The sequence below is a fragment of the Anopheles stephensi genome, chromosome 2 (assembly GCF_013141755.1).
Source record: "Anopheles stephensi strain Indian chromosome 2, UCI_ANSTEP_V1.0, whole genome shotgun sequence".
NCBI classification, from domain to species: domain Eukaryota; kingdom Metazoa; phylum Arthropoda; class Insecta; order Diptera; family Culicidae; genus Anopheles; species Anopheles stephensi.
Genome location: NC_050202.1, coordinates 80,902,674 through 80,922,134, shown reverse-complemented (window position 1 = coordinate 80,922,134; position 19,461 = coordinate 80,902,674). Strand labels below are relative to the sequence as shown.

General features: G+C 44.1%; 4 protein-coding genes across 17 annotated transcripts in view; 2 read left to right on the top strand and 2 right to left on the bottom strand.

Annotated features, from left to right (window-relative positions):
• LOC118505540 (interference hedgehog-like) overlaps nt 1–3,666 on the bottom strand; it is a 76,409-nt gene extending 72,743 nt beyond the window's left edge. For 7 of the 8 annotated variants that reach the window (XM_036041463.1, XM_036041470.1, XM_036041466.1 and 4 more), the window contains exons 1-2: nt 3,400–3,666; nt 1,825–2,201 (exon numbers count right to left, since the gene is read on the bottom strand). The gene's annotated coding sequence lies outside the window, so the exon portion shown is untranslated. Of the gene's footprint in view, nt 1–1,824; nt 2,202–3,348 lie in introns of all 8 variants that reach the window. The other variant, XM_036041464.1, reaches the window with a different exon arrangement.
• Nucleotides 3,667–7,703: 4,037 nt separating this feature from the next.
• LOC118505539 lies at nt 7,704–9,542 on the top strand. The gene is made up of 5 exons (XM_036041462.1): nt 7,704–8,155; nt 8,231–8,323; nt 8,401–8,617; nt 8,711–8,923; nt 9,001–9,542. The coding sequence occupies exons 2-5, from the start codon at nt 8,231–8,233 to the stop codon at nt 9,183–9,185; spliced, it is 708 nt and encodes a 235-aa protein (XP_035897355.1). The 5' UTR covers nt 7,704–8,155; the 3' UTR covers nt 9,186–9,542.
• Nucleotides 9,543–9,837: 295 nt separating this feature from the next.
• On the top strand, nt 9,838–11,633 carry LOC118505538. Its single transcript, XM_036041458.1, has 4 exons — nt 9,838–10,246; nt 10,396–10,576; nt 10,654–10,866; nt 10,940–11,633. Exons 1-4 carry the CDS (start codon nt 10,151–10,153, stop codon nt 11,212–11,214), a joined length of 765 nt encoding a protein of 254 aa, XP_035897351.1. The 5' UTR covers nt 9,838–10,150; the 3' UTR covers nt 11,215–11,633.
• A 1,922-nt stretch (nt 11,634–13,555) lies between these two features.
• The window catches only part of LOC118505535 (AF4/FMR2 family member lilli-like), a 76,449-nt gene continuing 70,543 nt past the window's right edge, over nt 13,556–19,461 (bottom strand). For 5 of the 7 annotated variants that reach the window (XM_036041453.1, XM_036041450.1, XM_036041451.1 and 2 more), the window contains exon 10: nt 13,556–19,440. In XM_036041453.1, the coding sequence (XP_035897346.1) occupies nt 18,906–19,440 (535 nt within the window). In that variant the 3' untranslated portion in view covers nt 13,556–18,905. The remainder of the gene's footprint in view (nt 19,441–19,461) is intronic. The other 2 variants (XM_036041454.1, XM_036041455.1) reach the window with 1 other exon arrangement.

The window sequence follows — 19,461 nt, the reverse complement described above, 5'->3', positions numbered from 1 at the left end:
CTTTGTTGTATCGACCGAGGCACCCGCACTATCAAAAGGGCTCCCGGTGCCGCCGATTCGTTCTTTACGGACTGTTTTGTCGAGATATGAATTCCGACATAGAAAAGCCTCGCACACGTATGTGTGTGTCTGAGGGTGTTGTATCGTACGCCAAATGTAGCGTGTCATCGATGTTGATCGGTACGCAAACGCAAAACCATCGGTCGGGGAAAGGTATGCCCTCATGCTGGGTGGGGTTTTTTTTTTGTCGTGCTTGTTGCACCATCGAATTGTTTAGCAGAGACCTGTCGGTAGTGGTGCAATATTCAAAGTCACTTTCATGCTGTCTCTGTGATCTCGTCGACAGTGAAGCTACAGAATGGAAAAGCATCCCTTCACCCTTCCCTGAAGGAATGTCACTTAAGAACAGAGACTGAGGGTGAGTAAGAAGAGCCGAGAAAACTACTGCGCAGTGTGGTCGGAAGGCTCGTAAAGTCGATTCGAGCCGGTGCATTACATTTTCCCTGGTGGTTACAAAAACAATCAAAACGTCCAATAACACTGGACCCCGATGAAGACTTTTTTCTTCCATTCTTGTCTGGTTTTTAATCTTAACAATGAAATTTCAAGATTCAAAAACTTTACTACGACGTAGAACAAGCGTAAGACCCATTTTGAACTTCAGGTGTGATCGTTTTAATCGTTTCAATGTTATTTATAATCAAATAAACATCTGTGTAGTTCGCATTTTTTCTAAATTAATTAAAATTATTTACTTGATTTAAAATGACTAACTCTCATGTCAAAATTAGCTTCAAATTCTAGTGCGTTATTGGAGTAAAACGATAGCAAAAACAAAAACAAAATCGATCAAAGAAATCAATACATTTAATATTTTTATGAAATATTTTGTATAAAGCAAAGAACTCTTTTAAACGTCGTGAAAGCAATTGTTTTGCTGTAAACAAAAAACCCACAATTTCTTATCTATTTCTTTAAATATGCACCACTCAACCATGCAACGCGCTATTGTCGCATCACAGAAAGGCCGACAACCGACAAACAACGCACGCTGCCGGTGCTGCTGCTGACGACCCCTTTTCTCCCGATCCATTCATCTACCGGATCGAATCTGCGCGGCTAGATCGATTCGTTTCATCGGTGGATATTGTACTCGATACCGATACCTTTTGCACCATCCCGAAACGGAGCCCTTAGCCTGTTCCTCGTTTCGTTTGCTTCGTTCTCCGGTTATTTGCCTCCCAACCTTTCTTCCAGCATCCCAACCCAACACCCAACAACCGAGTGAGAAAGAAACAACCTTTACCGATACGTTCACCGTGAACCGCCGGAGAGCCCACACGAGAAAGACGGCCACAAGCAAAAGGAAAAGAATTTTCACCCGATTTCCACCTCACCCACCAGAAGGATCGATCGACCGAAGATCGTAAAGGAGGCTGTAGCTGTGGGTAGCGTTTTTCCATCTCTTTCACTCGGTTGCAGTTATCGCTGTGCGTCTCTTCCGTCAGTCCATATGATTCTGTCCTCTGGGAGACGCTAAAAACGCTCACCAACACCATCAACAGTGAAACGATTAGCGAACGATCGTCGCCGCGCGTGCATTCCTGAACGTCAGTGTGCCTGCATGCACGCATACCAACACAACCGACGGGGCACGCATACGATCGCACACGGTTGACGATCGAGCCGTGTTTGTTTCGCATTACGCGCATGCATCAAAACTGCAACTGACAGGCTAGCCGATCGCAACAGGCATTGTTTATATGTTGTGTACGAAGAAGAAGCGGCTTATCGGCGTGCTATAAGCCAACAAATCAATCTTACCTTCCCACAAACAACGATCGATGCTCGAATGTGTGTTTTTATTGTTGCTTTGCCTGCTTTAGTTCCACTTGTCGTTCCACTACAATCGTTGTTTCTATGTTTGTGTACACCGTCACCGTCACACACAAACACACACTGACACAGCGCTTCTACACACGCACTCTCAAACACAACGCACCGGGATCTTTGATTTATGCTGCGCGTACTTCTCTCGGCTATTTCATCGCACCGACGTCATTTGACAGTGCGCAACAAAACATCGCCCAAAATCAAACACTCTCGAGCACGGTTTCGTCACCGTGCGGCTCACGACGCACTTGCCCACTGACACACACACACACGCACACACTAACACTCGATCACGTACAAACACAATGCTGCAAATGATAAAAGTAGAGCATATTAAGATCGATCATGATCAAGCCGAAAAGATTGAATGAAACAATTTTGCTGCCACAAGATGAAATCATTCACCACAAACAAACGTCACACAAGCAAAGCGAACGAACGAGATCGACTCGCCCGAGGATCGGAGGATCGTTTCGTGCTGTCTCTCTTTTTTTCTCGTCCCAGCGCACTGCACTCGCATGACCGGTTTTTTTCTTCTTCTAAACATCGCACTGTCAATCCGCGAGAGCGTTCGGTACGACGAAGGAACGGGTTTAAGAGGTCTGAATTCTGACCGCGATCAAGTCACCGTTCTCTGACACAAGCTGATGGGAATAATGTTGATGTTTGGTTCGTTTGCGTTTTATGAAAAGCTTCTTTTTCTTGTGGTTTCAGAAGGGATGGTACGATCAACCTTCGCCAAAGGAACGGAAAACATCGCAAACTGGCCGGGAACTTTGTTAAAAATATCATTCACAGGAGTGCGCGCGCGAGAGAGAGAGAGAGAGAAAGAGTAAAGAAAGCCCGCAGAAACACGGATGGCGACCGAAAGAGATAGGGAGTTGACTGGCTAAAATCCTCGCACACACAAACACACACCGACCGACGCATATAAAAACAAGCAGGCAATATCACAATAATATTTAAAAAACGGCCCGCAACATAGCTAAATTCGGGTTGTTTGGTCCATTGGCGAGGGTTAACACACTGTTACAAAAACACCACTCACTGCAACGAACCGCAGCAACACACACGCCTGCCCGACCGTTTGGGGGATTCGTTGCCTTGGAAACTGTGGTTCGACAGTGCGCGCCCTTTCGGCCGACACAAGTGTGTGGGAAAATGGATGTTTTCCGTTTTCTTTTTTCCACCGGGAAAAACTCTTGCCAAAAATGCTGGATGGTCGAAGAACCGAGGCAACCTTTAGCGGGACTGAAGGTTTGTTGTTTATTTAGTTTTTGAAAAAAAAAAATAGAAAAAGTTTTCTAAACGGGGCACAAACACTTCTTTTTTTCATTCAGAATCATTTTTAAAATATTTGTTTTATCACAGAACGCGAAGTCATTTTCCCTGCATTTGCTCTGTCTCACATACGATCATTAAGATCACACTGATCACCGGTTCTCGTGGTCTCACCAATCATGTACACCGAGTGCTTCAACAACACAACACTTATTGCTTTTTTACCTTTAACACAAAATACGGACACTTGTCACACAATACCGGATCGCAATACTGATCGCCCGTACACCTGTGACCCGTTACACGCACTTTTGGCCACCCCGTTTTGGGATGGATCAGCCGCTGGTTGTTTCCCCGGTGGAAAACGTACGCGAGGAACGACACTTTCAAAATAGCACGAGCGCACCGAAATCCACACGTCCGTACGCCTCGAGAGAGCGACCGAGAAAAAGAGACGCGAGAGCACGCGTACGCTGTTTCCGTGCTGTGCGTTCCGTCCGTATGCTAGCGCGAAGCCAAGAGCATACCATCGCAGCATAGAACAACATCAATTATGGTGTCCCTTTTTATCCTCCTGGGAACATACGACTGCCCATCGGCGAAAGAAAGAGAGAGAGAGAGCGAGTGATGTGGGAGAGATATTGTAGCGGTTTCATTCGGCATTGATATTTCTATCTTTTCTCTCACTTATGTACACTTTGCAGCCGCCGGCAGGCCGCGTGAGAGAAAGAAAAGGAGGTGGAGATAAAGCGAGAAGGCTACCGAAGAGCGCGAGAGAAATGAGAGTATACTGAGCTTAAGCGTAGTTTAGACGACACCAGCAATCGTATACTGTTCAACACGAAACGTGATTTTGGATTCGTTTTTTTCTCGCTCTCGTTTCTCTCGTTTTAGAACAAATGGAAACAAATACAGGGTTTACACAGTCAAATAGTCAACGTAAAGCGCCGGAATGTTTTTCGCTAAGTTTCACATTGCCATCGTGAAGCTGTAATTTGGCATCCTGAATCTCAAAATGGCCTAACGAAGAATGAAAACCGGTTAAACAAAATCAGTTGTTTAGTATTCTGTTGCCAAATTGGTTTGAGTTCTGGTAGATCCATACATTGGTTGAATTAATAAAAGAACCTAGAATAAGAATCTAGAGGGAAATGCGAGAGAATAGAGAGAGAAATGAAAGCGAATCGAGAGAAAAATGAGACAGAAATGAAAGAGAATCGAGAGAGAATCGAGAGAGAAATGAGAAAGAATCTTGAGAGAAATGAAAGCGAATCGATGGAGAAATAAGAGAGAATCGAGAGAATCTAGAAGAAATCGATAGAGAATCGAGAGGAAATCGAGACAGAAATAAGAGAGATTCAAGAGAGAAATGAGCGAGAACCGAGAGATAAATGAGAGAGAATCGAGAAAGAATCGAAAAAGAAATGAGAGAGAATCGAGAGAGAAATGAAAGAGTATCGAGAAGGAATCGAAACAGAAATGAGAGAAAAACGAGAGAGAATCGAGAGACAATCGAGAGAGAATCGAGAGAGAATTGAGAGAGAATCGAGAAAGAATCAAGTGAGAAATGAAAGAGAATTGAAAGAGAAATGAAAGAGAAACGAGAGAGAAATGAGAGCGAATCGAGAATGAAATGAAAGAGCATCAACAGAGAAATGAGAAAGAATCGAGAAGGAATCAAGAGATAAATGAGAGAGAATCGAGTGAAAAATGAGAGAGAATCGAGAGAGAAATGAGAGAAAATCAATAAAGAATCGAGGGAGAAATGATAGAGAAATGAGACAGAATCTAGCGGGAAATGAGAAAGAATCGAGAGAGAAATGAGAGAGAATCGAGAGAGAAATGAGAGAGAATCGAAAGAGAAATGAGAGCGAATCGAGAAAGAATCGAAAGAGAAATGAGAGAGAATCGAGAGAGAAATGAGAGAGTATCGAGAAGGAATCGAAACAGAAATGAGAGAAAAACGAGAGAGAATCGAGAGAGAATCGAGAGAGAATCGAGAGAGAAATAAGAGAGAATCGAGAAAGAATCAAGTGAGAAATGAGAGAGAATTGAGAGAGAAATGAAAGAGAAACGAGAGGGAAATGAGAGAGAATCGAGAATGAAATGAGAGAGCATCAAGAGAGAAATGAGAGAGAAATGAGAGAGAATCTAGAGGGAAATCAGAGAGAATCGAGAGAGAAAATCGAGAAAGAATCGAGAGAGAAAGGAGAGAGAAATGAGAGAGAAATGAGAGAGAAATGCGACAGAATCTAGAGGGAAATGAGAGAGAAACAAGAGAGATATGAGAGAGAATCGAGAGAGAATCGAGAGAGAATCTAGAGAAAATCAAGAGAGAATCGAGAGAGAATAAAGAGAAAATCGAGAGAGAAATGAGAGAGAATCGAGAGAGAAATGAGAGAGAATCGAGAGAGAAATGAGAGAGAATCGAGAGAGAAATGAGAGAGAATCGAGAGAGAAATGAGAGAGAATCGAGAGAGAAATGAGAGATAAATGAGAGAGAATCGAGAGAGAAATGAGAGAGAATTGAGAGAGAATCGAGAGAGAATCGAGAGAGAATCGAGAGAGAATCGAGAGAGAATCGAGAGAGAATCGAGAGAGAATCGAGAGAGAATCGAGAGAGAATCGAGAGAGAATCGAGAGAGAATCGAGAGAGAATCGAGAGAGAATCGAGAGAGAATCGAGAGAGAAATGAGAGAGAAATGAAAGAGAAACGAGAGAGAATCGAGAGAGAATCGAGAGAGAAATGAGAGAGAATCGAGAGAATCGAGAGAGAAATGAGAGAGAATCGAGAGAGAATCGGGAGAGAAATGAGAGAGAAATGAGAGATAGATGAGAGAGAATCGAGAGAGAATTGAGGGAGAATCGAGAGAGAAATGAGAGAGAATCGAGAGAGAAATGAGAGAGAATCGAGAGAGAAATGAGAGAGAATCGAGAGAGAAATGAGAGAGAAACGAGAGAGAATCGAGAGAGAAATGAGAGAGAATCGAGAGAGAATCGGGAGAGAAATGAGAGAGAAATGAGAGATAAATGAGAGAGAATCGAGAGAGAATCGGGAAAGAAATAAGAGAGAAATAAGAGAGAATCGAGAGAGAAATGAGAGAGAATCGAGAGAGAAATGAGAGAGAAACGAGAGAGAGATGAATTAAAATTGAGAGAAAAATTAGAGAAAATGAGAGAGAAAGAAGAAATAAATGAAAGAGAACCGAGAGAGAATCGATCTCACTTCTCTCTCGATTATCATTTGATTCTTCATTTTTCGAGAGAGAAATGAGAGAGAAACGAGAGAGAATCGAGAGAGAAATGAGAGAGAATCGAGAGAGAATCGGGAGAGAAATGAGAGAGAAATGAGAGATAAATGAGAGAGAATCGAGAGAGAATCGGGAAAGAAATAAGAGAGAAATAAGAGAGAATCGAGAGAGAAATGAGAGAGAATCGAGAGAGAAATGAGAGAGAAACGAGAGAGAGATGAATTAAAATTGAGAGAAAAATTAGAGAAAATGAGAGAGAAAGAAGAAATAAATGAAAGAGAACCGAGAGAGAATCGATCTCACTTCTCTCTCGATTATCATTTGATTCTTTCTCGATCCTCTCTCGTTTCTCGATCCTTCTCTCTTATTTCTTGCACATTTCTCTCTCGATATCCTCTCGATGCTCTCTTGTCTCTCTCTCATTTCTCGTTCGTTGCTTTCTTATTGCTCTCTCATTTGTCTCGAGTGTCTTCAAAATTTCTCTTTCGTTTCCCTGCAATATCTCTTTCGATTCTCTCTCATTTCTCTCATGGTTCTCGCATTTCTCTCTTTCGATTTTCTCTCATTACCTTTCCGATTTTCTCTATTTTCTTTCTCTTCTCTCTCTCGATTCTCTCTCAGGAAGAGGCCAAAATCGGGCTTCTTTGAGTTTAATTTTCCTGCAGTAGTATATTCAGTTCAGCGTTCGAGGAGACGGTCCGGAGTCGATATAATGTCCTGCCGTGTAAAGGTAGACCCCAGTGATGTGTTCGGCCACCGGACTGCACTCTTCTGTTATTTAGCCGGGACACAAACCATACGCCATTCAAAATACGCCGTTGGCGACGTTTTAGAACAACTTTCGAATGCTTCCTGGAGATTTTAACAATACGCTATGAAATCGTTAAAAGAATGACTTTTTACTGTAAATCCTTTTGTATAGTTGATAGCAATTAAGTTTACACATGCACCAACAGTTATGGAAAATAGAAAAAGGCTTATATAACGTTGTAACAGGAAATTACGATGTCTATTTCCATCCAATCAACCTAGTTATAATTCAAACTTACTTTAAAATAATTTTAAGTATTTAATTAAGTATTTTTTTACGGTCCATACCAATTATTTTTTATTATTTCATTTCAATTGAAAAACCTTCCAAATTTTGGTATGAAACAGAATCTGTTCATTACCTTCCCGTTAAATCTTAGTATAAATGCAATCTTGGTAAAAATATTATAAGTCCCAATATTAATAAAACCATGTAGAAGTATCACAGGAAGTAGTTTGTAAACCAGATATAAATGGCGTCAAAACGCTGACGCTATGTATAAGGCGATGCATTTGTGCATCATTGTTTTTGCAACATCCGTGCGAGATTATTTGTTGTTGTCCGATCGATGCACCTTACCCAGGTAGCCTCCTTTCGCGTACCGATTGTTTACAATCAAAAAACGGCCCCGTAAAGACACGGTGCGCATGTCCCGTGTGCATCGGAAAACACTACCATGCCCAGCATCCCAGCCCAAAACACCGGCCGCAAAACGCAGCTGCACCGTAGTAAAAGCAAAGTGGGGGAAACGATTCAATTTTCCGTCCCGTGTGGCAGTCTCGATGCAAGTGTCGGCCAGGTCAGTTCGGTCGGTGTCCGTGTGCGTTTGTGTTTGTGAGTGTTAGTGTTTTGCAGGACGCAAAAGGGTGTTTGGTGCATAGCAATTGGGCTGTTGCGCTATCAAATCGCTTTCTACACGGTACGGTTTTCCTGACGAAGCTTCAAGCTTTTTAAATGTTGGAAGTCAAGCTAATCGAGAGCAATTTTCCACCAGATGATCACCAAGCCAATTCTCGACTGCATCGTGACGCCACTGTCACCGAAGTATCTGCGCCTCACCGTTATCCTGCTCGCGGTCTATAAAGTGGTAGGTGCCCTTGACCCGGGTTGCAGCAAACAAAAATGGCGCAAACGAACCAAACATCCGGAATAATGTCCTTTCAGGTTACGGCATTCGTAGTTCTGCTGCTGAGTCTGGTCGCGTTGGCGTACCCGGAGGAGACGAAACACATCGTCCAGGCGGGTATCGGCATCGGTCTGAAGACGCAGCCCACGGAGCGCGAGTACAAGTGTGTCCACACCCAGCACACCAACGAGCTGGGACAGACGTACGACGTATGGGCGTATACATACTCGAAAAGCCCCATGCTCAGCCGAATAGGTCGGTCGCAAAGCACTAGACACAAGCACTAGAAGGCTTCGTTTGCAAATCGCGAAGTTTCCTCTTTTGGTTTTGTTTTTAACCTATTTGCAGATATTACCTACATCCTGTACTTCTGTACGACGGTGATCATCATCTACGTGCTGAGCTGTCTGGGACTTCTGATCGGAACGCTACGCAATCGGCCCAAGTTCTTCATCCCATGGTTGCTGGCTGACATCCTCGGTTCGATGGCGATCTTGCTCCTGATGATGTCTGTCGGTTGTCATGACAACAACATCGAAGAGGACAACAAGATGGAATTCTGTAAGGGTTTCTATCTCCTTTGCCCGGTGTTGCTGCCTGATCGCCCTAATGCTGCTAATTTCCGCTTTCCATTGCAGTGGGCTTCTGTTTGATCATTGTGTGCTTCCACCTGACCATTTGGGGCTTGATCCGGGAGTACTACAAAAAGCTTGTCTTCAAGGCGAAATATCGTGAGGAACCGCTGATGTCCACCGATCCTTCCGGCGATGGGGCACTCACGCAAGTGTTCCTGGATACTAACGACCCGAAACATGTGGTCTAAGCTGGGCAGGACTCCGACTCGGGAACCCTCAGCATCAGCATCAGATCGGTTTATGAGTATTATCTGCCGTGGACGTCCTGGCGATCCTAACGCTTTGCGTGGATGGATCGCCATCTTTCCTGGCAGAATCTATCCATCTTTTGGACATTGCACCATTGCTGACAGTAGAGCCCACGCGCGCACACAAACACTATTTGCATTGGATGTTACTATCAACGATACCCCTAGCGCTGTGTAGTACGTGGCGACAACTCGTTGTTTGATATGTGTAGTAGAAAAATAAAATACTCGCTGAATGTCTGGATAATATCTGGATAATCTCTGGCTCCTATTTAGCCAAGACATCAACCTTAACCATCGCACGCTGAAGCTGTTCATTTTCCCGACCAAAAGTTGCCAACTATTATAGGACTTGTGGAGCTGTTTTTTCGAGGACTTCCACAACTACTCTGCCTTAAGAAGGAATCCTTGCAGCAAAAAAAAAAGCTTCTAAACTCCTTCAGCGCTTTGTTATTGTCGCGATGCACACCGCCGTTGCTTCCCGTTCCCCTCACTTTGCCGTCGCGTGCCGATTGTTTACATTCATAAAACGAACCACTCCGTTCCGATGCGCATGCTCCATGAATAAAAACATTATCCCCATACCCAACCAAACACCCTAGCACCGACCGAAGGACGGATTTCGATTTTTAAGGCCCAGTGTCAGTCACGATGTAAGTATCTTCCAGGTTAGGACGGAGGCCCCCCTTTGAAAAGTGGTGATTAGCAGCGTAAGAATGGAGCTGTTGTGCTACTAATTCGGTGAGGATTATTGTGAAGGCTGCATCATCACCCCCTGCAGCTCCAATACTGCGCCATTTTCCGTATTGTTGGTAATAAGAAGAGGAACAAAACCGACCCCCCGATTGTGGTGGTCAAAAAGTTTTGCAGCATTCGCAAAAGTCTTTGTTCGATTGGTCGTAAAAATGTACGTCATAAATCGAGTGGTCGAAACCATCATGATGCCACTGTCGCCGAAGTATCTTCGCGTCACGGCCATCCTTATCGCGATCTATAAAGTGGTAAGTTCGTCAATATCCGTCGTAAGCCTTTGCCCTTGACCCTCGTTGAAAGCTCTTTCCGCACCGAATACGCAACGTTAGCACAAAAGTACTCTAAAGTTTGTTTTTTTTCTCTACATTCCACCTTCATATCCGGTCCCTCGCTGCAGCTTACGGCACACGTTTTCCTGTTTGTTATGCTGCTCGGGCTGGCGCACGCCGAGGAGATGAGCACCATCCTGCAGATGAGCATCGCCGACCAGAAGGATAGCGAGTACATCTGGACGACGAGCGAGCAGGAAGAGTCCATCAACGAATGGCGCTTCAAGTCCGCCGAAAAGCTCGCTTCCGGTAAGACGGCGGCACGCAATCAAACTTTACGACCGAGCGTTTATGTGCAATGCCAATCGTGCCAATTCCATTTGCAGTAACTCTTTGCATGCTGTACATCGGCACTACGGTGGCCACCATCTACGTGCTGAGCTGTTTGGGGCTGCTGATTGGAACGCTACGGAACCGGCACGAGTTCTTCATCCCGTGGATGGTGGTTGACTTCCTCGGTACGCTGGCAATCGGGTCGGTGGTGCTGGCCTGTGGCTGCAACGAGTCCACCTACCAGTACGTGACCAAGTGGGAATACTGTAAGTGGGGTAGTTTGATTAAACCTCCGGCAAGCTGGAGCGCATCTGACGTCTCCTTGTTCCTTGTTCTCAGGGGGCTTCTGTGCGATTATGGTCATCTTCAACGTGACCGTCTGGACGGTGATTCGACAGTTTTACAAAAATCTTGTCCACATGACGAAACTTCGCGAGGTAGCGATTGTGGCGATCCCGTGCCCGGCCGCCCCGACAGCTACCGGCGCAACGTCTGCCAAAGGCAAGTCCGGAACGACCGTACCGTATCAATATCGCAAGGAAAACATGCATCTCAGCGATGGTGGGCTGAAGCACATCCTCTTCGATGCCAACGAAGCTAACTATCTGGTGTAAGCGGCGCCAAAGCGCGGGCCGAATAGGGGAGGCAAATACCTATCATCCAACTAGTTTAGCGTTACCCCGTAGGATGTCCAGTGATCCCGTGCTGAGTGGATCATGCTTCCTCGTTGAATCTTTCCATTTTTTGTGCTTTTGTCCGTAGTATTGTGATTGCACTTTCCGATCCCACTGGGGGAAGGGGAAGAAAGGAGGATGTTTTAAGGGCGGTCCACGAACTGTACCTTGCTTGCTGGAATGGAAGGAGGAATGAAAGAACACGACCAGCAGATTCGTCTATTTGCATTGGATACATTGGTTTGCTAAACGAAGATTGCTAGCGCTGCGCCATTGTACGCTGTGACGACGAACAGTGCATAGAATTTGTTGTTTGGAATATGTAGTGAAAAATAAAATACTGATAACTTTATGCGCAATTTTTGTACTTCTTATTCTAGCATGATTTTCTAAGTATTCTGGCATTTGAGTAACAAGAAAGCATTAGACGAGGCTGACCCTACCGGAGAGGCCAGCGTCAGTCCCAGTGCTACCCAAAACATGGATTCCTGGCAATAGAGCGAGACGATTGACTAACCAACTTCCTATCAATAAATCTAGCAGGCCTTTCTATGGCCAGCATGCTCACGAAGTTCTTACTTACTTCGAGGTCTTGGCCTGCTGCAACAATCTTCGATACCGCTCACGGTTTAGCGCCGTCGTCTGTCAATCCGTTATCCCGGCCGTTCTGCCTACCACGCCACCTCCGGGTCCGTGTGGACGGCCTAAAAGGACTTTACGGGCTGGGTCGTCCGGTGTCATTCTCATGACGTGACCAGCCCACCGGAGCCAGGCGAGTCCAATGCGCTGTACGATAGTGAGATCATCGTACAGCTCTTAGAGCTCGTCGTTGTAGCGGCTCCTCCATTGTTCTTCCACACAGACGGGGCCAAACATCCTTCTGAGCATCTTCCTCTCTAACGCGACTAAAAGGGCTTTGCCATTTTTGGACAGAGTTTATGTCTCGGAGGCGTATGTGAGTACTGAGACTCTAAATGTTGTGTACAGTCCCATCTTCGTCCGACGCGACAAACATTTAGAGTGGAGAAGTTTCCTCAGGCTGTAGTATGACCGGTTGGCAGCCAGCACCCATGCATGTAACTCAACATCAATGTTGTTGCTGATTTTTGACCCCAGATAGGTGATGTTTTGGACGACTTCGAAGGTGCGGTCACCTATCTGTACATCACCCACGCTCACGAAGTTCACTTCATTCAAAAGGAAGCAAAGGAGATGGAGCAAAGACACCATGAGTACTGAAAATTCAGAACTTTATACGAATACTCACAAGAGGAGGTTCATTGCGTCGAGTAATCACCACAGGAAAAATTACACACTTCAAATCACAAGAGTGCCATGACTTTGATTTCGGCCTACTGTTGTATATGAAGCGCCCGAAAGTATGCAATCTCCTTTTTTTTCATTTGTCCAAACCACCTTACAACTTCTACTCGAAATCTCGTTGTTATTTTAACACGTATTGCATACATTTAGGCGCAAACGATTTACGGAAACATGCTAATGTCGCTCTGAGTCATCAATATTTCCAAACTACCTCCCCGAACCCACCCAGGTAAAAGTATTTTTGAAGATTTTTATTAATCAACTCAACGTTCGTGTTCGGTACCAGAAAGCGTAGGGCAAAGGCTGGCCAACCCTTTCTGCCACCTAGCTAAACTCCTCCTTCACACCTCTTACCCACTATCAGGGGTCTCTCTCTGTGCCATTGGTTCTAAATATTTGCTTGCTGCTTGGTTTTGTGAGTTTGTGAGGGTCTGTGTGTGTTGCGAAAAACGAGAAAACCGAAAGTGTGAGGTTTTTCGTGTTTAGAACGCTAAATAATCTCTTACCAGCTAGTTGTAAGAGCTGCTTTCACAGGTGCTATTTTTGCTATTGTGTCGTGTAAGGGTATGGTAGTACGCGTCTAGTAGTCTAGGTTACAGGATCAGGATTGGTGTGTGTGTGTGCTGCTTATCTCGAATGCAGACATATTGTACTTGATTTCTGGCAATTTGCAAAGATTACCATCATGCTTGTTTGCTTCTGCTATCCTCGCTACGCTGCTTGCTTGCATCCTTTGTACAACGCGATACCAGTGCGTATGTAGTAGGGTAGAGGCTGCGTGTTAGTATTTGTTTTTCTTTTCAGTTTTCTTACTTATTTTCTTCCCAATCCTTCTAGCCAGTACAGAGAAGGGTGATCGATATAGGTTGCTATGCTAATTTATATACGTCTTGTATAAACAGGTTGCGTTTACCTCTTGTTTTTTTTTTCACCTCCATTTTTTGTTCTGGTTTGTATAATGCTTGTTTTGCTTGTCTTTTATCTTGTGTAAAAACCATGGTGTTTGAGTGAAGTTTTGTTCGTTTTTGTTTGTCTTTAGAGCAGGCAAAAAGTTTTGCTTTTCATTTTTGTTGTAAGTCATTCTTTTTGTATGTTTGTTTGCTTCTTTTTACTACAGGCATTCCTCTCTCTCTCTCTCGCGCTAAGTATGGGGAGTTTTTTGTCGCATTGTCTTGCTTTACTACCACTATAAGAAGGTATAATATTTCTACAATATTTCTCCCTCCCTTTCGACTATTTATTCTCTTCTCTCTTCCTTCTCTCTTTCATTTATAAGTTTGCTTTTCTAGCTTTGCATTTGCGTAGCCGTGTAAAGAGTAAGACATTGAAAAAAGTGTATTGCTTCTTTTCTTATGGTTTTGTAGTTTAGTAGTAGTTGCTTGTGTGTATGTTTTATCGTTTTTTTATTACCTTGTTTTACTTTTCCTTTTTGCATTGCCTTGTAAATGATTTCTTCTTCTTTTTTGTGTCTACTCTTTGGAATGAACTCTACATTGAAATCTACCCGCGTTTGTGTGTTTTTGCTTTTCCGTTTTTTTGTTTTGTAATGTTTTTGCTCGCTTTAGGTTTTTAATGTTAATGCTTTTTGCCGTTTTGCTAAATGGTATTATGAGTGTAAGTATTTATATCCGAGTGCAGTCTATTTCGTTTGTCAAACGATAAGGGTTGTTTGTTTGTTTGTTTTACCTTTAACAGTATGTATATATCTATAGACTGTATATATATCTATATAGAGTTGCATGTGTATATAGTATAAATATCATATGTGCGAGTGATTTTACTTGTATGTTGACAGTTTTGCTGGTCATACGATGAGCGGATTCGGCTGGTTTGCTTACGATTAAATCATTTGCTAAAACGTTTGCTAACAACAAGCAAAACCCAAAACACTGAACGAGCGCTTGGCGAAAGGTTAAACGAGTGTAAAGCTTTGTCGAATTATTTATAACAACGGCAAGAGATAGGCATCATCACTGTACAAAGTTAGTTAAACATCACACGTGTGTTCATCCTTTTAGGCTGCTCACGTTGCACCTTAGAAATTGCTTGGTCGCTCGCACAACCAAGAGGGCCCTACTACACTCTAAGTAGTAGTAAATGTGCCCATGTCAGTGTGCTTCACGATGCTACTCCTTTAGGTAGAAATCGTTCAACGAAAGCGATGTTCTACACATGCAAAGACAACACAGTACGGTAACGTTTAGAGTTGTAGCACACGGGAAAGGAATCAAAAATATAATAAACCTAAGTACAGTACAGTACTGAGCTAGCGTGTCCTACTTAAAAAGTCGGCCGTACAATTCGAAAGGTGTAAATATACATCTGGAAGACTATAGTAGATGATTATGCTCCTCCTCCCCCCCCGAGGCCGAGGCGTTCCTTGTTCGCATTCTTGCCTCTAATTTAGGTGAATAGGAGCGTCCGTGTTTGGATGCGATTTCGTTTATGTTTTAACTCTACCTGTGAAGTACTCCGCTTAGCTCTATGTATATAGCTATATATGTATTATAATGCATCCAGTACTACCTGCACTAGCGCTTGCTTTCCTCTTAACGGCTAACTTATTCCTATTGGAAAAGAAACAATCAACAGAGCGGTAAATGAAACCACACCTATAAGACTACCTACTACTGGTTCAACAGCCAAAGAAATATGCTAGGCTAGCTACCAAGTAAGCTGCTCGATTTGCGGCCGTGTGTTGTCATGATATAGTGCGAAAGGGTGATAGAGGTGTGAAATGTTTGGTCTTACTTTTTTTTTTTTGGTGATTATTCCGCTTCCGCTCATTTCGCCGCGTTTTTTTTTTTTTTTTGGCACATTCCGCGAAGTTTCATTTCAATAAAACAACACCAACTGCTACTTCCTATAAGGCTTTCTCTGACAGGTGCACGACAGCGATAAAACAGTACGACAAATTAAGGCGCTCTAGTATAGATAGTGGGGGGTGGAGGGGGTGGGGGGAAGAGTGTATTCCCCCCTTTTTTTTTTTGCTAGTGAAACAATGTTTTACATCGCGTGATGGTAGCAGAATATTTTATAAAGGACACTCTCTTCCAGTAACGCACCCTACAAAGCGTTTATAACTCATGATTATCGGTTTCATTGCTCGACCGGCTGCACGTGTGCCTTCGCGCTCGGTGACGCCGCACTAAAATAATGCTCAAGTCAGCTCAATATGCCACACGTGCTGGTAAAAGTAATAGTTTTAGTTTACCTTCTTTTTTGTTTGTTTTAGAATAAACAGTGTTTGCACTGTGCGTTCGCTTTCTCACCGACATGAATATGATTGTTCAGCGCGTTAAGTGTGTGTTTATGCTGGGCCCACCGGTTTGGTTTGTATTAATTTGTGTGTGTGTGAAAGGTAGAACTGTTTTCTAAGTGTAGTAAAGTAAATAAACTTAACAATAGTAATGTATAACATACCTGATAAGAAGAAGAAGCTTCCAGCTGGGGAAAGGAAAAAGAAAAAAATATGGTAAAAAAAACATAAAAAATCTAAAAACATGTTAAATAAATTAGTAAAATAGTAGAAAGACAGAAATAAACAAAATATATACACGAAAAAAAAACGAAAAAGGAAACAAAAAAGAAATAAAACAACGAAAAAATATGCTTATTATGAAATCAATCTTTGCTATTAAATATCATTTAGAGCACTTTATCTCGCATTACAGTTGCGCAAACTCGTGGTTTTGCTGTAGTTCTAAGCTTAATAACAATACACTAGCCGCGATAGCCTCGCAAGCCGCAAACGAGTGGGGAAGAAGGAACGGCCAAATCATCATCAACACGCAAACGATCCATTCAAAAGAGACAAATCTCTCTCTCTCTCTCTCATCCCCTCTTCCTACATTCCTTTTTATCTTGCGCTTATCGGCGCGCTTGTGTGGTACGGTGTGCTAATTGTAGCTAATTAATCACTAGAACAAAAAAAATGGGGCAATCAACAGTGATGATCATGAGCGGGGGCTAGATAATGGAAAATAACGTCCGTATATCCTAACGCAAACCGGCTTAAGCGTCGCGGGCTTACAAGAGGCTTCCTCTACGATGGCTGCTGATGAGCCATAGTTGTGTTTACGTTTGTTTGTTTCATCTCTTTCCTTACGATTGCAAAAGAGTAGTTTGCTTACTGCTTTACATGCGTTGCTGCATTAAACTGATTGCTTATAGTTTGTTATACTCATCATATATGACGCACACCAGCACCTCCACCGTGTGGCTTTCTCGCAGCTGCTATTCGCACTGATTGGCATTTAACGAATGATGCACATTACAATTAGAAGAAGAACAACTATCAAACTTAAACAAAGGGGGGATGTTTGTTTAGTGTAACAAAACAGCACTAAAGAACACTAGAAACTACCATTTGCATTTACAAAAACGCACTACCAACACACGACTCCCCGGCTAACAAACGAAATCCCCCTTGTACCGTACCTGAAATCCGTGTGTATTCGTAACAACCAACTCAGCACAAACTGACTGCGAGGCGTTTTTGGGCGGGGGGATTTTCATTTCCTTTTCCTTCAACGTCCCGTCGTACCATGGCATTCGCAGAACCGCGCGCGCATGCGCTTTGTGTTGAATTGTTACACTTACTAAGTTTAAATTGTAAACGATTTTTTGATTGAGGCTTCCCCGGGTTTGTGGGAAAATGGCTTTAAAACATCACGTTTTGGTTTCCGTTTTGCTCCTTACCGCGCGGCTTTGCAATGCGCTTCGGGAACATTTCACTTCACTTACTGCCTAAGCACCTGCATCCCGGTCCGGTCCATAATCGTTCATTCCGCAATCTTAAACAAGTAGTAGGACAGTGGTACGATAAGTGCATAACTATAGTAGAAGGCGCGAGTAGATAAGTTCAGTGTTTCCTCCCCCCTTTTTTCCTTTGGGATGCGTGTCCTTCCATCGACCGTTGACCGGAGCTTTATTTGCTCGCTTTTATCATTCCTTAGGAAAATCGGACTATTTCCTCCTGCTCACACCGCATTTGCGGTGCTTAATCATAAATCATCGATTGTATCGCTCTGGTGTAACACAGAAAATACATTATTTCCTCCACTTTGTATGCTTTAACTACGCTTCCTAACCTTACTGAAAAATAAGTATAAAACAGGGGGGAAAGCCTAACAAGCACTAAAATCAAACCGAAGCAAATTGTTAAACAAATATTTAAAAATAAAACAGAAACAAAAATGCAATTTTGGTGACACTTTGACTACGATGTACGGTTCTCGCTCACAAGCAGCAATGTTAGGTTTCCTCTTTGTCTCATCGCTACACTTACATATGCTTATAGTTTCTTACTTTACAACACTTCTTCTGCGATTGGCTTCCGCGCAGCTCACCTTCTCCTCCCCCCCGCTTTTCTGTACAATCTAATGCGAGAGTTTGTCCGAAAACGCACCATGAAAACATGTAACCTGTGTAACACACTAGTAGCAAAGACCGTTAACAATTAGCTGAATAGGGTTGATTGTTGCGGAACTTCGAAGCATCGAATCGTGAGAAATACGAATTCGTGTGCGTGTAGAAAGAAAAAACCCCGCGCTCGACAAGCTATGCTTGTGGTGACGTTTCGAAAGAAGTTAAACAGAAAACATAATTAAAACAATCTTTAACAACAACAGTTCGGCTGCCGAAAAAAAAGAAACCCCCGCAAGTGATTTAACCACTTGCTCTCTGCAGTCGAACGATCGTACCGAACGCTCCTGAGCGCTTCAGGTTCGATGGCAACCGTACTCTTCTTCCTAACCTAACCGAGGCGAGTCATCGAAAGCGCGACCGTAAACCGAAAACTGGACGCCTCGTAAGCCACGAAATTGGAATAGCTATAACAGAGAAACAGGTTAGTGATGATAGGTTTTTTTGTTTGTTTTTTGGCTGCTGGCTGGCTGCACAATTGTATCCGTTTTCTAGCATATCACACATTGTTTAAAACATCTCTCCCTCTCTCTCTCCCCCCTATTATCCCGCCGTGGTGCACCTCACTAGTAGTATTTTAATTGCAATTTCGAAAAAGGTACGTGGGGCACACACGCGCGCGTGTACATCAATAAGGCAATAGAGTGTGTGGCTGGGATGCTCGGACCCAGCAGTACATCTAAACGGCGAAACGTGTGTCGTTTTGAAATATGAATTTTAACAGTGCATTTAGAGCAAGCAACAATAGTAACGATCTATAGGTGCGCGACGAGATGGGCAGGGTGTGTCTCGCCCGAAAGGACAACCGCTTCGTGCGGTGTTACAAACAGTTCTACCCGGCGGCTTACGGACGGCTGGCATCGATCGGCAACGTCTGGACATTACCGGCCGCCGAGCGACTTCTTCTTCAGCTTCTTGAGCGACGAGCGGGGTTTGGTTTTCTTGGCCGGTGGTGGTGATGCGTACTGGCGGGTCGTGAGGTCACCGCTGCTGCTGCCACTACTGCTGCTGCCACCACCACTGTAGTACGATACGATCGGGATCGTCGTTTGCAGAATATTGCCGCCGGTGTTGGTACCCGGCTCGCCATGCATATTGTTGGCCGGCAGATGCTGCAGGTGATGGTGGTGCGCCATCGGGGGCGACGCGGTACGTGCACGATCGGGCGAGCCGGCGTGCAGCTGGCGATAGGGCGTGCCGTTGGTATGGGCAGGTGCGTACGGCGAATCGTTCGGCGCGGCACGTTTCAGCGAACCGGTGGAGGAGGCGGGCGACGAGAGGGTGGACGTCGAGGACGACATGGACGAGGCAGGCGAAGGCGAGTAGGTCATCTGGGCGAGGTTGAGCAGGGCGAACACACCTTCCTGCCGGCGCCGTTCCTCCACATCTTCGGCGGATGGAACGTGCGCTGGATGGCTACGAGCGGGGAAAGGCAAG